Source organism: Eucyclogobius newberryi, unplaced genomic scaffold, assembly GCF_026437365.1.
Source record: "Eucyclogobius newberryi isolate DKJ021-1_F unplaced genomic scaffold, fEucNew1.0.hap1 SCAF_21, whole genome shotgun sequence".
Classification (NCBI taxonomy): domain Eukaryota; kingdom Metazoa; phylum Chordata; class Actinopteri; order Gobiiformes; family Gobiidae; genus Eucyclogobius; species Eucyclogobius newberryi.
Genome location: NW_027315846.1, coordinates 2843453 through 2856370, shown reverse-complemented (window position 1 = coordinate 2856370; position 12918 = coordinate 2843453). Strand labels below are relative to the sequence as shown.

General features: G+C 40.9%; 1 protein-coding gene across 1 annotated transcript; it reads left to right on the top strand.

Annotated features, from left to right (window-relative positions):
• The first annotated feature begins 1606 nt into the window (after positions 1-1606).
• Positions 1607-12382, top strand: LOC140371080 (class I histocompatibility antigen, F10 alpha chain-like). The gene is made up of 7 exons (XM_072458376.1): positions 1607-1769; positions 3628-3894; positions 7591-7866; positions 9517-9831; positions 11146-11244; positions 11329-11346; positions 12218-12382. Exons 1-7 carry the CDS (start codon positions 1676-1678, stop codon positions 12259-12261), a joined length of 1113 nt encoding a protein of 370 aa, XP_072314477.1. The 5' UTR covers positions 1607-1675; the 3' UTR covers positions 12262-12382.
• Positions 12383-12918: the final 536 nt, after the last annotated feature.

The following is a 12918-nucleotide window of genomic DNA, read 5'->3' as shown; positions in this document are numbered from 1 at the left end:
CTCCGGCGCTCGACTCTCCGGCGCTCGACTCTCCGGCGCTCGACTCTCCTCTCCTGCGCTCGACTCTCCTGCGCTCGAAAACCACGGCGCTCGACTCTCCTGCGCTCGACTCCCCTGCGCTCGACTCTCCTGCGCTCGACTCTCCTGCGCTCGACTCCAAGACTGAGTGAGTCAAAACATACATTTTGACAAACTATTATTAGTTTTGCCTCCATCAAAGTCCGACGAAAGGTGTTGTTTTCGTAGAATGACCTGGAAATAGCTCAAAAGTCAGCAGTTAGTTAGGAAAATACACTCAAGCTCGGCTCTGTCCACACGAAATCACCATGGAAACAGGCAGAAAACGTGTTACGTGAACCTTAAAATACAGAGACATCTTACATTCAAGTTCCAGAGATATTACAGTAGAAGGAGCAGCAGGAGGAGGAGCAGCAGGAGGAGGAGGAGCAGCATCAGGAGGAGGAGCAGCAGGAGGAGGAGGAGCAGCAGGAGGAGGAGGAGCAGCATCAGGAGGAGCAGCAGGAGGAGCAGCAGGAGGAGGAGCAGCAGGAGGAGAAGGAGCAGCAGGAGGAGCAGCAGGAGGAGGAGGAGCAGCATCAGGAGCAGCAGTAGGAGGAGCAGCATCAGGAGCAGCAGGAGGAGCAGGAGGAGGAGCATCAGGAGGAGCAGCAGTAGGAGTGTACTGAGGCTGCCCCTGGTGGACAGAGGAGTGTACTGAGCCTGCCCCTGGTGGACAGAGGAGTGTACTGAGGCTGCCCCTGGTGGACAGAGGAGTGTACTGAGGCTGCCCCTGGTGGACAGAGGAGTGTACTGAGGCAGTAAAGGTGAGAAATAGAAGTCGCAGAGAGTTGGAGAAAACACACAATTTCCAGAAGCTACTAGAATATAAAAGAGCTCAGGCACAAGTAAGGAAAGTAATTAAACAGGCAAGAAAGGGAAGTTGGAGAGGATATTGCGACACAACAGGCAGGACAACTCCTCTGGGAAATGTGTGGGGAATGATTAGAAAGATGAGAGGGATTAGAAGAGAGAGGACATATGCAATTCTTAAACAAGGGGAAGTAACTGCTGTGTCTAATGTGGAGAAGGCGAAGCTTATGGTCCGAGCATTGGCCAAAATTCATAGTTCGGATAATTTGTCAGAAGTAGGGAAACGTGGAAAGGATTAAACCAGGATGGCAAACGGTAATATCTTGGAGGAAGGTTAAATAAAACGTTAATGTTAGTGGGGAAACATCCTTCAGGATTGTGTGGATGTGGAGCTGAAAGTGAGTCAGTGGAACATGTCCTTTTACAATGCAGCAGGTTTGAGGCAAAGAGGGAGGTTTTTAAGCTGCATTTGATCAGGAACAGAGAAGAAGTTTAAAAAATATATTGAAAACCACGGAATGCAATGACTTAGTAAGATTCTTAAGGGAAACAAAGCTGATCAATAGAATTTGAGGTGTAGATACATAAGTGTAGATACTCTGACCCACACTCCAGCACAGCAGGGGCGGAAATGCACCTAACGTTGGTGCCACCCGCCAAAAAAAAGTGGAAGTGGAAGTGGATTCTGGTCGACTCTGGGGCGGAAGACATGTGCTTCAGTGATCGCTCTTATCTTATTATGCTGGTGCTGTTGTTGTGACAGAGTTCAGTCAAACCGCATTATTCTGCCTCCGTCTTTGCGGAAATGAACACTTCTGAAAACGTCTACAATGTTTTAAATATGATACTTTTGGTCTCTTTTCTTGGAGCAGTCTTGTTTATACACGATGCAGAATTAGGTGAGCAAACTCATTTATCTTGTGTTCTTATGTTGATTTATAATACAAATGAAATGCCCAAATATAAAAGTAAAGGTCGATTCAGAAGAAAGTAATCGGATTCAGAATAGGGTTTATTGCCATTTGTGGATAAACAAAATTCACAGAAATATTAACTTGTCCTGGACGTCGGGCGGGGCTGACCTTTTAAAGAAGTAAGGAAGTAATCTGTCAAAACCAAAACCCATGGTCAAAACATGTTGGGAATGGCTGGTCTGTTGCAACACAAACAACAGAAAAGAGAATCACCGAGGCAGCCATCTTGATACTAAAGAATTACTTTCGTTTTCAGATGATGATGATGATGATGATGACTACAACTGAACCTTTTTCTACAACAACAGATGATGTTGATATCTGGTTTAAAACGACCTTAGACAACATTGAGTAGAAAAATCCAAGCTATATAAGATAAAATAATCCTTTAATATCCACACGAGGGGTAGAAACAGCAGTAGAAACAGGAGGAAAGGACAGATTATAAGAAGTTTCAGAAACACACTCTTAAAGGCGGTATGGACGATTTTTCGGCGATTTGAGAACGCGGGCGGAAGTGCACATGCCACTCCCCCGTGCGACTGATACAACACACACGTGCGTTTGTTTATTAGCGCAACGGAGCGCATCGCATCTCTCGTCTCCCGTAGATTTCTGTCCACTTCTGTGTCAGCTCGAACTGTCTTTCTCCGTCTTCATTTTGCCTCGTACACTGAGGGAACTATATTATGATAGATCCATGTGCTTAGGCACGCGGAAACGTGGGGACGAGCCTGACGCGGCTGCAGGTGAGCGGTAGGTGCGTTTTATGATTGATACGTGGCAGGACAAATGATTTATCCACGCCACCAGGAAATATGATCAAAAATTTGCTGAAAAAAATCGTCCATACCACCTTTAATAGAACTCTTATTAACAAAACAAAAAACTCTTATTAACAAAACTCCTCTCCTATCTTAATAGGGAATGGAGGGGGGAAATAAAAAAAAATGGATAAATAAAAATATAAAGATAAAAATCAGATAATATTAATAAAATAATGATAATGATAATAAAATAAAATAAAGTAAAAATAGCTAGCACAAGACTAGGTAATACTATTAGCAGGTAAGTAAACCGAATAAAAACAAAATAGAACACTCTTATTTACAGGTTATTGCACATGGTTAATTCATTCAAACTACTGAGAGGAATTATCAATAAATAATAAATAAAGAACTATTTTGAGATCCACGTTTGAAATAAGTTTAGGGACTGATGGTGTAATTTGGACAAAGACATGTAATAATCTCCCTCAGATTTGTACTTGATCGTTTAGTTTGATCACAATGCACTTACATCTTCTTTTTACCGGTAAATCTATTTGCTCAATAATGCTTTAGTTTTACAGAAATTAAGCTAAAATCCTTAGTAATTGTCAGTGTTTGTTTGGCCTTGTTCTGTTTGTTTTATTTCAATGACAACGTTAAAAACATAAAATCCATGTGTGATTCGGAACAGAAAAACAAAAGAGAGAACTCACATGATTTAAAACAACGTATAATTTAAAATGTTTTTAAGTTGCTTTGAAATGATTGTATTAAGTATTTACTTGATCATTATTGAATATATTAATACATCTAATAGAATTTTAAAACACATTTACGTTAAGGAGCATAAGCAGCGTTTGATTCATATAAAGCAGAAAATTATAAAACCTACATTTGTTATTATTATTATTTGTTGTTGTTGTTGTCGAAAAATCTATTATATTAATTTGTGATGTGTAAGATTAGTTTAATTCTGTATTTTCAACTAAAATGACAATGTTTTTCTTTCGCAGTGACTCACTCTCTGATGTATTTTCAAACTTTTTCAAATGGTGTGAAAAACTTCCCAGAATACATTTCTGTTGGTTATGTGGATGGGCTCCAGATCGATCATTATGACAGTGACACACAGAGAGCAGAGCCTAAACAGGAGTGGATGAAGAAGATCACAGAGGACGACCCTCAGTACTGGGACAAACAGACTCAGATCGGTTTAATTAATCATCATTTGTTCAAGGCCAACGCTGAAATAGTAAAACGCCGCCTCAACCAGACTGAAGGTTTGTCTGATTTCACTTTTTACTTTTTTTTTTTTTTAATTTTGAGTTTCCTGTTTTATATTAATATTTTAAATATTTTATTAATATATGTTTCATTAGTTCAGTATTTTATGATAATTATTTTCTGTCTTCTCTTTCAACTCCATTTTGTTCATGAGAAAACACATTTGTTTTGACGTTATATTGATTATTTTTTTTAAGGCGAGCCAAGTTTATTTGTAGAGCACATTTCATACACAAGGCAAATCAAAGTGCTTCAGACAACAGGAAAAATGCATTAAAATCACAAAGAAATTACAGAAACACAGTCTAAACTAATTAAATCACAAAACAATTTAAGACATAAAAGAAAAGAGTGCAAAGAAAATCCTTTCAGTCAAACACAGCTAAACAAAACAGTTTTTATCTTAGATTTCTAACATTGTCAGAGTAGAACCTGTCTCACATCTTCAGGAAGAATGTTCCAGATTTTAGCTGCATAAAACTGAAACACAGATTCCCCATGTTTAGTCATGACTCTGGCACCAGCAGGAGGCCGGTCCATGTTTAGTCCTGACTCTGGCACCAGCAGGAGGCCGGTCCATGTTTAGTCCTGACTCTGGCACCAGCAGGAGGCCGGTCCATGTTTAGTCCTGACTCTGGCACCAGCAGGAGGCCGGTCCATGTTTAGTCCTGACTCTGGCACCTGCAGGAGGCAGGTCCATGTTTAATCCTGACTCTGGCACCTGCAGGAGGCAGGTCCATGTTTAATCCTGACTCTGGCACCTGCAGGAGGCCGGTCCATGTTTAATCCTGACTCTGGCACCTGCAGGAGGCCGGTCCATGTTTAGTCCTGACTCTGGCACCAGCAGGAGGCCGGTCCATGTTTAGTCCTGACTCTGGCACCTGCAGGAGGCAGGTCCATGTTTAATCCTGACTCTGGCACCTGCAGGAGGCCGGTCCATGTTTAGTCCTGACTCTGGCACCAGCAGGAGGCTGGTCCATGTTTAGTCCTGACTCTGGCACCAGCAGGAGGCCGGTCCATGTTTAATCCTGACTCTGGCACCAGCAGGAGGCCAGTCCATGTTTAGTCCTGACTCTGGCACCAGCAGGAGGCCGGTCCATGTTTAGTCCTGACTCTGGCACCAGCAGGAGGCCGGTCCATGTTTAGTCCTGACTCTGGCACCAGCAGGAGGCCGGTCCATGTTTAGTCCTGACTCTGGCACCAGCAGGAGGCTGGTCCATGTTTAGTCCTGACTCTGGCACCAGCAGGAGGCCGGCCCATGTTTAGTCCTGACTCTGGGCACCAGCAGGAGGCCGGTCCATGTTTAGTCCTGACTCTGGGCACCAGCAGGAGGCCGGTCCCTGAGATCCTCAGAGTCTGAGATGGTTCATATGGCACTAACATATCCAAGATGTACTTTGGTGCTAGGCCATGGAGAGACTTGTACACAAGCAGAGCTGCTTTAAAGTCTATTCTCTGAGCCACAGGGGGCAGTGCAGAGACCTGAGCACAGGACTAATGTGATCATACTTCCTGGTTCTAGTCAGGACCCGAGCAGCAGCGTCCTGGATGAACTGCAGCTGTTTTACTGCTCGTTTGGAGAGACCAGTGAGCAGGCCGTTACAGTAGTCTAATCTACTGGAGACAAACGCATGGATAAGTCTCTCCAAATCTGGTTTAGACACTATATTTTTGATTTTGGCAATGTTTTTTAGATGGTAAAAAGCTGCTGATGTTATTGATTTGACGTGGCTATTAAAGTTCAAGTCTGAGTCCATTATTACCCCCAGATTTCTAACTTGGTTTGTAGGTTTTAGAGCGAGACTCTGGAGGTGACCGCTAACACTTTCTCTTTGTTTCTGTGGGACAAAGATGATGATTTCAGTCTTGTCTGAGTTCAGCTGGAGAAAGTTGTTTTGCCTCCACACACTGACTCTGGCACCAGCAGGAGGCCGGTCCACACACTGATCTGTTGGATGCAGTGACAGAGTGAATCCACTGGTCCATATTCACCTGCCGACAGTGAAACATAGATCTGAGTGTCGTCTGCATAATTGTGATAGGACACATTTTCGCTGCGTATCAGCTGACCTAACGGCAGCATGTAGAGGTTGAACAGAAGGGGACCCAGGACTGACCCTTGGGGCACCCCACTGGTCAGGGGCATGTGGGCTGAGACACAGTTACCAATTTCAACAAAGTACTTCCTGTCTTCCACATAGGACCTTTACCAGTTTAGGGCGGGGCCAGTGATACCCACCCAGTCCTCTAGTCTCTGTAAGAGGATCCCATGATCGACAGTGTCAAAAGCAGCACTCAGATCTAACAGAATTAAGACTGAGGCTTTGCCCGTGTCAGTGTTCAGGCGGATGTCATTTGTCACCTTGACAAGAGCAGTCTCAGTGCTGTGATGAGGTCTAAAACCTGACTGAAAAACATCAAATGAGTTGTTTATTAAGAGGAAATCTATGAGCTGTTGTAAACAGACAGAGCAGCATCGACCACATTGACATTTGAAATATTTACCCCCTTTGTAATTATGAGATCTAGAGTGTGTCCTTTGCTGTGGGTGGGGCCTCTCACATGCTGAGTAAGACTGAAGGTTTCAAGGACAGCATCAAGCTCTTTAGCGTTTCTGTCACAAATGTTATCCACATGCACATTGAAATCACCTGTAATGACCAAACCATCAAAGTCTGTGCATATGACTGAAACATCTCAGTAAAATCATCAATAAAACTTTGGCAGTGCTGGGGAGGCTTGTATAAAACAATGAAGAGAATGGATGAAGACCGTTTTAGCTCCATTTTAAAGGATACATACTCAAATGATGAAAACACCCCAAAAGACAACCTGCGGGTCATTATTGCATCCCTAAAGACAGCACAGACTCCACCCCCTTTTTCGTTTTCTTGTGTTTCAGATTCAAACTTGAAGTTAGGTGGAGCAGATTCTATCAGAACTACATTTCCTGTGTTTTTGTCAAGCCATGTTTCAGTTAAAAACATAAAATCAAGATATAAGAAGAAATAAAATGATTAATTAAGAGTGATTTGTTACATATGGATCTGACATTTAGCACAGCAAGTTTCAGACTAGTTTCAGTGGGAGTTTCAGTGGGACTGGGCTTTATCTTTTCACAGGGAATATGAATCAAATTTGTTCCCAAGTTTGTTCCAAGAAACAGCCTGGTCTTTCTGGTTTTTAGACAGTTTTGGAAACGACACAGAGTCACTGCGGTTTAGGTTGAAAGTAGCAGTTTTTCTTGTAAAAAGTGTGGACTTCTTACCACCGGTTGACACAGGAATTGTATCGTGAAGAACTTTTTCAGATTCCAAAATAAATATCCGTGTTTTCAGCTCAATCATTTCTTGTCATTTCCGACAGCGTTCACAGTCCTTCTCCCTTCTTCTCCCGGACATGTCGCTGGCATCAGATATGTCGTTAAAACTGTAAAAATGTTCTTAAAATCCTTGGTTGACTTGAAAAAGTCATAAGCAAAAATGTTTGGAATACAAAAAATTATTAAAAAGCGAAATAAAGAAAGAATGCAGCGATAGCAAGCTGGAGCGAGCAAGAAAGTGTCTGCACTCTTCGGAAGCAGGAAGTTAAATAGCTCTGACGACATTATTAAACAACACTTAATTCTAGTTTCATGTCCAACAACAGAAATTGTAAAAAAAATCATCTTAAAACCCTCTCTTTTGTTTCAGGCTCTCACATTCACCAGAAGATGTCCGGCTGTGAATGGGACGATGAGACTAATGAGACAAATGGATATTATCAGTTTGGTTTTGATGGAGACGACTTTATCGCCTTTGACCTGAAGACTGAGACTTTTGTGGCTCCGAGATCAGAAGCCATCGCCACTAAACTCAAGTGGGAGAAGTTTGGAGAAGCTGCTCGAGTGAAAAACTACATTGAAAACCAGTGTGTCCAGTATTTGAAGAAACATGTGCGAAATGGCCAGAGCGTTCTCCAGAGGAAAGGTGACATGTTACAAACATCAACTTAAACAAAACAACTGCTTTGACAGGTTCAATAAAACAATCTATATGTTTTTCATATTTAAAACTATAATTGAAAATAATTGCATTCACTAAATTGACTTTAATCATATTTTTTAAACGTCAGTATAAATATGTGTAACCCCTCATTCGTCCAGGAGTGTTCCATTGTAGAAAAAAGATTCAGTTTCATCTGGACTCTTGGATGAGAGTCATTCTCAATCTGCAAATCAAGACCGAGAACTCAGATATTTATCCTACTCTGAGTAGGCCCTGCCCTCTGGGCGGGACCTCCTGATAAATGGTGTTATTGGTTTCACCAGAAACTAGCCTCTACTATCTGTCCTTTAATGGGCCATTAGCCTCCCATTGTCCCTGGCTCACTCTCTCCTCACTGTGTAACTGATTAGCATCTGAATGCTCTGGGCGTCGACCTCTCCAGGGATTCAAAATGCCATTATGAACATCTTAACTCAATCTTAACCTCTTGTTTTTTGATGATGATTTAATGATGGTCTTTCTTTTTGAACACAGTTTTCCTCTTTAACTCTTTCTCTTCATCTTTTGTCCTGCTCAGAATCTCCTCCTCACTGTCTTTGATCGAGTGGTTTGTGTCATTAAGATGCAGATGCACGGCGCTCTGTGGTCCTGAACTCCAGTGTCTTCTGCTGATAAAGCCTCTTGTGCAGTGGCTGTTTAGTCTCACTAGGTGGCGCTCAGTATAAATAATCATATGTATTTAATTACACAGTCAACATCAATATTTTCTAAATTCTAGATGTTATTGTTTAATGATTGAGCTGCAGTTTAGAAGTGAGTGATATAAAATCAGAAAATAGATCTGATAATATTTATTGAAAGTGTTTTGTTATATTAAAAAAGATAAGTGTCATATTTACTTTTACAGTTTATAATAAATTTTTTGTGCTTGACTTAAATCTCTACCAAGATTTTTACAAAGACATTTTAAGAAACTTGTTGTTAAACAGATGTTTTTTATGAATGTTACCAACCGTTTTCAGTTTATTATTGCTGTAAAATAAACTTTAAAATCAATTTACCTGATAAAAAATAAATGGAACGATTGCTCAATGGAAGTAGAAAAGAAGAATATAAAAGTTTGTGAACAAAAACAGACTAAACTCAGGAACAGAGGCAAATGGGAAGTGGAACATAATGTGATTTTAATGGAGAAACTGGGATTAAGCTCAGAATATCACAAAATATGAAAAATCATGGTGGTTTTGGCAAATGAAAACCACAATTTGGGATTATGACACTCATTTTGGACAAGTTACAAAATCCTTATTTTTGTGTTTTAATTTTGAGTTTTTTTGATTTTATCTTCAGATATAGTTCACATTTTACAGCAGATTATATGTTTTGTGAAGCTTAAATACAATTTTGAGGCTAGAAAACAACATCCTATAGTAAAAATAAAAATCTGACCCTGACAATTCGACACAAAATAAAGACTTAAAATCATGTTTGGATCTGAAGTCTGTTACTGTGTTTAGGGCTTCTTCATTTCACCTGCACTGAGCTTTTGAAGACTGATGATAATACTTTGAACTTGAGCATTAAAAACCAGGTGAACTCTGTGATTGAGCCTGTGTCTTGTGCCTGCTCTAGAGCTCCCCCTGGTGTCCTTCCTGCAGAAGTCTCCCTCGGCCCCCGTCACCTGCCACGCCACAGGCTTCTACCCCGACAGAGCTATGCTGTTCTGGACCAAAGACGGAGACGAGCTGTACGAGGACGTGGACCCCGGGGAGATACTGCCCAACCACGACGGGACTTTCCAGATGAGTGTGGACCTGGACATGTCCTCTGTCCCACCTGAGGACTGGGGCCGCTACGAGTGCATATTTCAGATGTCTGGAGTGGAAGACATCCCCAACACGCTGCACCCGGACAAGATCAGGACCAACGGTGTCAACGGTGTCAACGGTGAGCACTTTAATGTCACTCACAGTGAGGTCAGGGCATTAATCACATCCTGTGTCTTTTTAATCTCCTGTAGCGTTTGAGGATCTTTGTTTTCAGCAGCTTCAGTTTGTTCTGCAAATCCTTAATTTTTTTCTGCCTTTCTTTTTGGCCGAGGCAACAGCAATTATAATTTTTACATATTGTGGTCCATTAATAGTTCCTTTGACCAGAACAAATCTGCCATCTTTATCTTTGTGTTCAAAACTCTGATCAACATACAACACACAAACATATGAACTACAACAACTGAACACAATAGAACAAACAAAATGTAGAAAAAGAGCTCATGCCAGAGCCCACAGACCGATCCAATAAGAGATCAGAGGGAGGAGGGATGATCATCCTCTTGCTAAAAAAGGCCCTCATTTTTCACTTGGACATTCACAAACCAATGTTGGAACACACTGGCCCACATTGGTCAGATACTCACACGTCTCCAGTAAAGTCCAGGTCACTTTCATTGCAATAAAGAAAAATAAAGGGGGAGAATGTCAGACCAAATCCAGTCTTTAAGTGGAAAATGCCAACTCCTCTTCTGCTGTAGTGAATCTTTTTATTTTTCCATTCACATTGACCCTCAGTGTATTCCACGTTCTTCTCTCTCAGGCCGAGCTTCACCGGATCAAAAGCTTTATGTTTCTTGACCACTTGTGCTGTAGTAGTTGTTAAAGACAGAGACCTGGGGTTTGGATGATCCAAATTGTCCCACGGTGAGACGTCTGGATGTCAAATGGTTTGTCAATTCTGCCACTTTGGTTTGTAAAGTAGAGACGTGTCCCTCAGGTCAGAGACCTCCTCCTCGACCGCTGTGGCTCGGGTGTCCAGCTCGCCATTCTTGGATTTCAAATCATGTATTTCCACCATCTTTGTGTCCACTCTTTGAAATCTTGTCAGTAATCTCCTGTAAAGCCGCCATAATCACCAGGTCTATCCTGCACCGAGTCTCCTCCACAGATGAATCTGATCTGGAGCTGGAGCCATGGCGTGGTATAGTCTGAGTGGCAGTGGAGCCTGAGCGTGCGGTGGCTGGTGCCACAATAGCAGTGCTAGCCTGGTTCTCTTGTCATTTCATTCTTGTTTTTCTTAGACAATAAAGACTGACACGTCATCATCCCGGAAGTCCTAGTTTTAATCTCAAATGTTTGATACTTTTGACAACTTTAACACTGTGACCGATCCTTTTCCAGCAAACAAACAAATAAATGTGTTGTGTCTAGATATTTAAGTCTGCATTTCAGTAGTTTTATAGTTTGATCTTGTTCTTTATTTTAACAGCCAAGAAGCTCACAGGCCTCATCGCTGGTGCAGTGTCAGGTCTTGTTGTAGTTCTTCTTTCGGTCGCTGTTGTATTTGTTGTGTACAAAAGGTCCAAAGGTAAGATGAAATGTCATTTGTATAAAAATGGTTTTAAATTCGGCCCTAAAATGAAACTTAACATTTCATTGTCTTCTTTTTCAGCCATGTCTGTCCCTCCTCGTAAGTAACACATTTTAACATCTTTTACTGTGCAACAATAAGACATAATATTTCAACTTCCTGTTTTATCGTACATAAAGTCACACGAGACGTTTAGTTTTAAAACCAGTCGACAGGAGCCAACATCACAACTCTCTTTAAATCTCTTGGTCTGTTCATCACTGAGTCGACTTTGCAGCACTTTTTACAGTGTTGGAGTCCAAACTGTTCAAATACTCATCAATATCAACTTCAAGACTAAATATTCACTTCATGAAAATAACAGATACTTTGATTAAGAGATCATTTGTACTTCACAACAGTTGTTATATGTGATAAAATGTAAATATATGATTATATTTGTGTGTTAAAAGTTATCTGCATCATTAGCCTGGGGGGAGGGAAAGGCATGTTTTTCTAATAACATGTGCGAAGATGTGTAGAAGCAGCCGTGAGGAATGTTCCTCCCATCCTGGGGACCAGATGGGTAGAACATTCACCAAGGTTTTTATCTCTAAAGATAATACCAAAGAGTCGTAAAAGACAAGTGCCTTAATGTGAAGCTGACCAATGAGAAATGTGACCCGCCTTCTTTTCTATGTGTGATTTTAATAAAATGACTTGTAAGAGGGAGGAACGCTGAGAGTGATTTTGGAAAGTCGTTCAGGTTGCTTACAACATCTTGACTCGGCTAAGCCTTCCTCTCCCTTGCAAGCCACACAAAAGACTGACGTTTCTGTGCCGTTTAATATTCTAAGTTGAATTATTTTCTCTGACTGTTAAGTAATAGCATTGATTCATGTGTAATTTCTTGACATTATATTAATGTGCCTGATCTGTATTTATTACTCAATGGATCAATGTAACTGTGAAATGTTCATCTTCATTTCAGCTCCAGATGAAGCAGAGCCTGAAACTCAAGGTGAGAAATTATAACTTCACTTTGATCTGCTTTGAGTGACAGGAGAGATGGGGCTGTGATTAGATCAGGATTTTGGAGTTTAATCTTAACCGTTGGAAACAAAAGGAGAAACCTGTATAAATGTACACACAGAGGCCATCACACTTATAATTAACATGAATATGACAAAACAGGTCCTTTTGATGTGAGTGTGTTCATGGGTTTACACTGTTCACTCTCCAACACTGAAGAGGATCATTATTGTAAAGTAGTTGTGCAATATTCTAGTTGTACATTGAGACTATTTTAACATTATGAGTCAAATAAAGGTTGAAGAATTGTGACTGAACGTGTCTAGAAAGAGAATGTTGTGTGTATTATTGTTGAAAATCAGAAATAGTTTGACATTTTATTGCAGTCATGTGTTTTAAAGTCTGTTTAGTCCAGAAAAAGATGAACAAAACACGACTCTGATTTTAATAAAGTTCCGTTTTTAGAACAACCACTGAATCCTGATCCAAAGTGACACGTGAGACGCTTTGAATGATCTGAAGAGACGAGCATTTTGTCTCAAGATTCATAATATTTTTGGCGTTTTTCCTGAACAGTTTATGACTTGTTTTCCAGTTTTAGCGTTGCAACACAAACAACAAAACATTGAACACTGAATACAAAATGGCATGATATGTACA

Bases quoted from the DNA above. Each gene is read 5' to 3' on its own strand.
- LOC140371080 (XM_072458376.1), top strand. From the start codon at position 1,676: ATGAACACTTCTGAAAACGTCTACAATGTTTTAAATATGATACTTTTG. The intron at 1,770-3,627 runs GTGAGCAAACTC...TTTCTTTCGCAG, and splicing joins TATACACGATGCAGAATTAG to TGACTCACTCTCTGATGTAT. The intron at 3,895-7,590 runs GTTTGTCTGATT...CTTTTGTTTCAG, and splicing joins CCGCCTCAACCAGACTGAAG to GCTCTCACATTCACCAGAAG.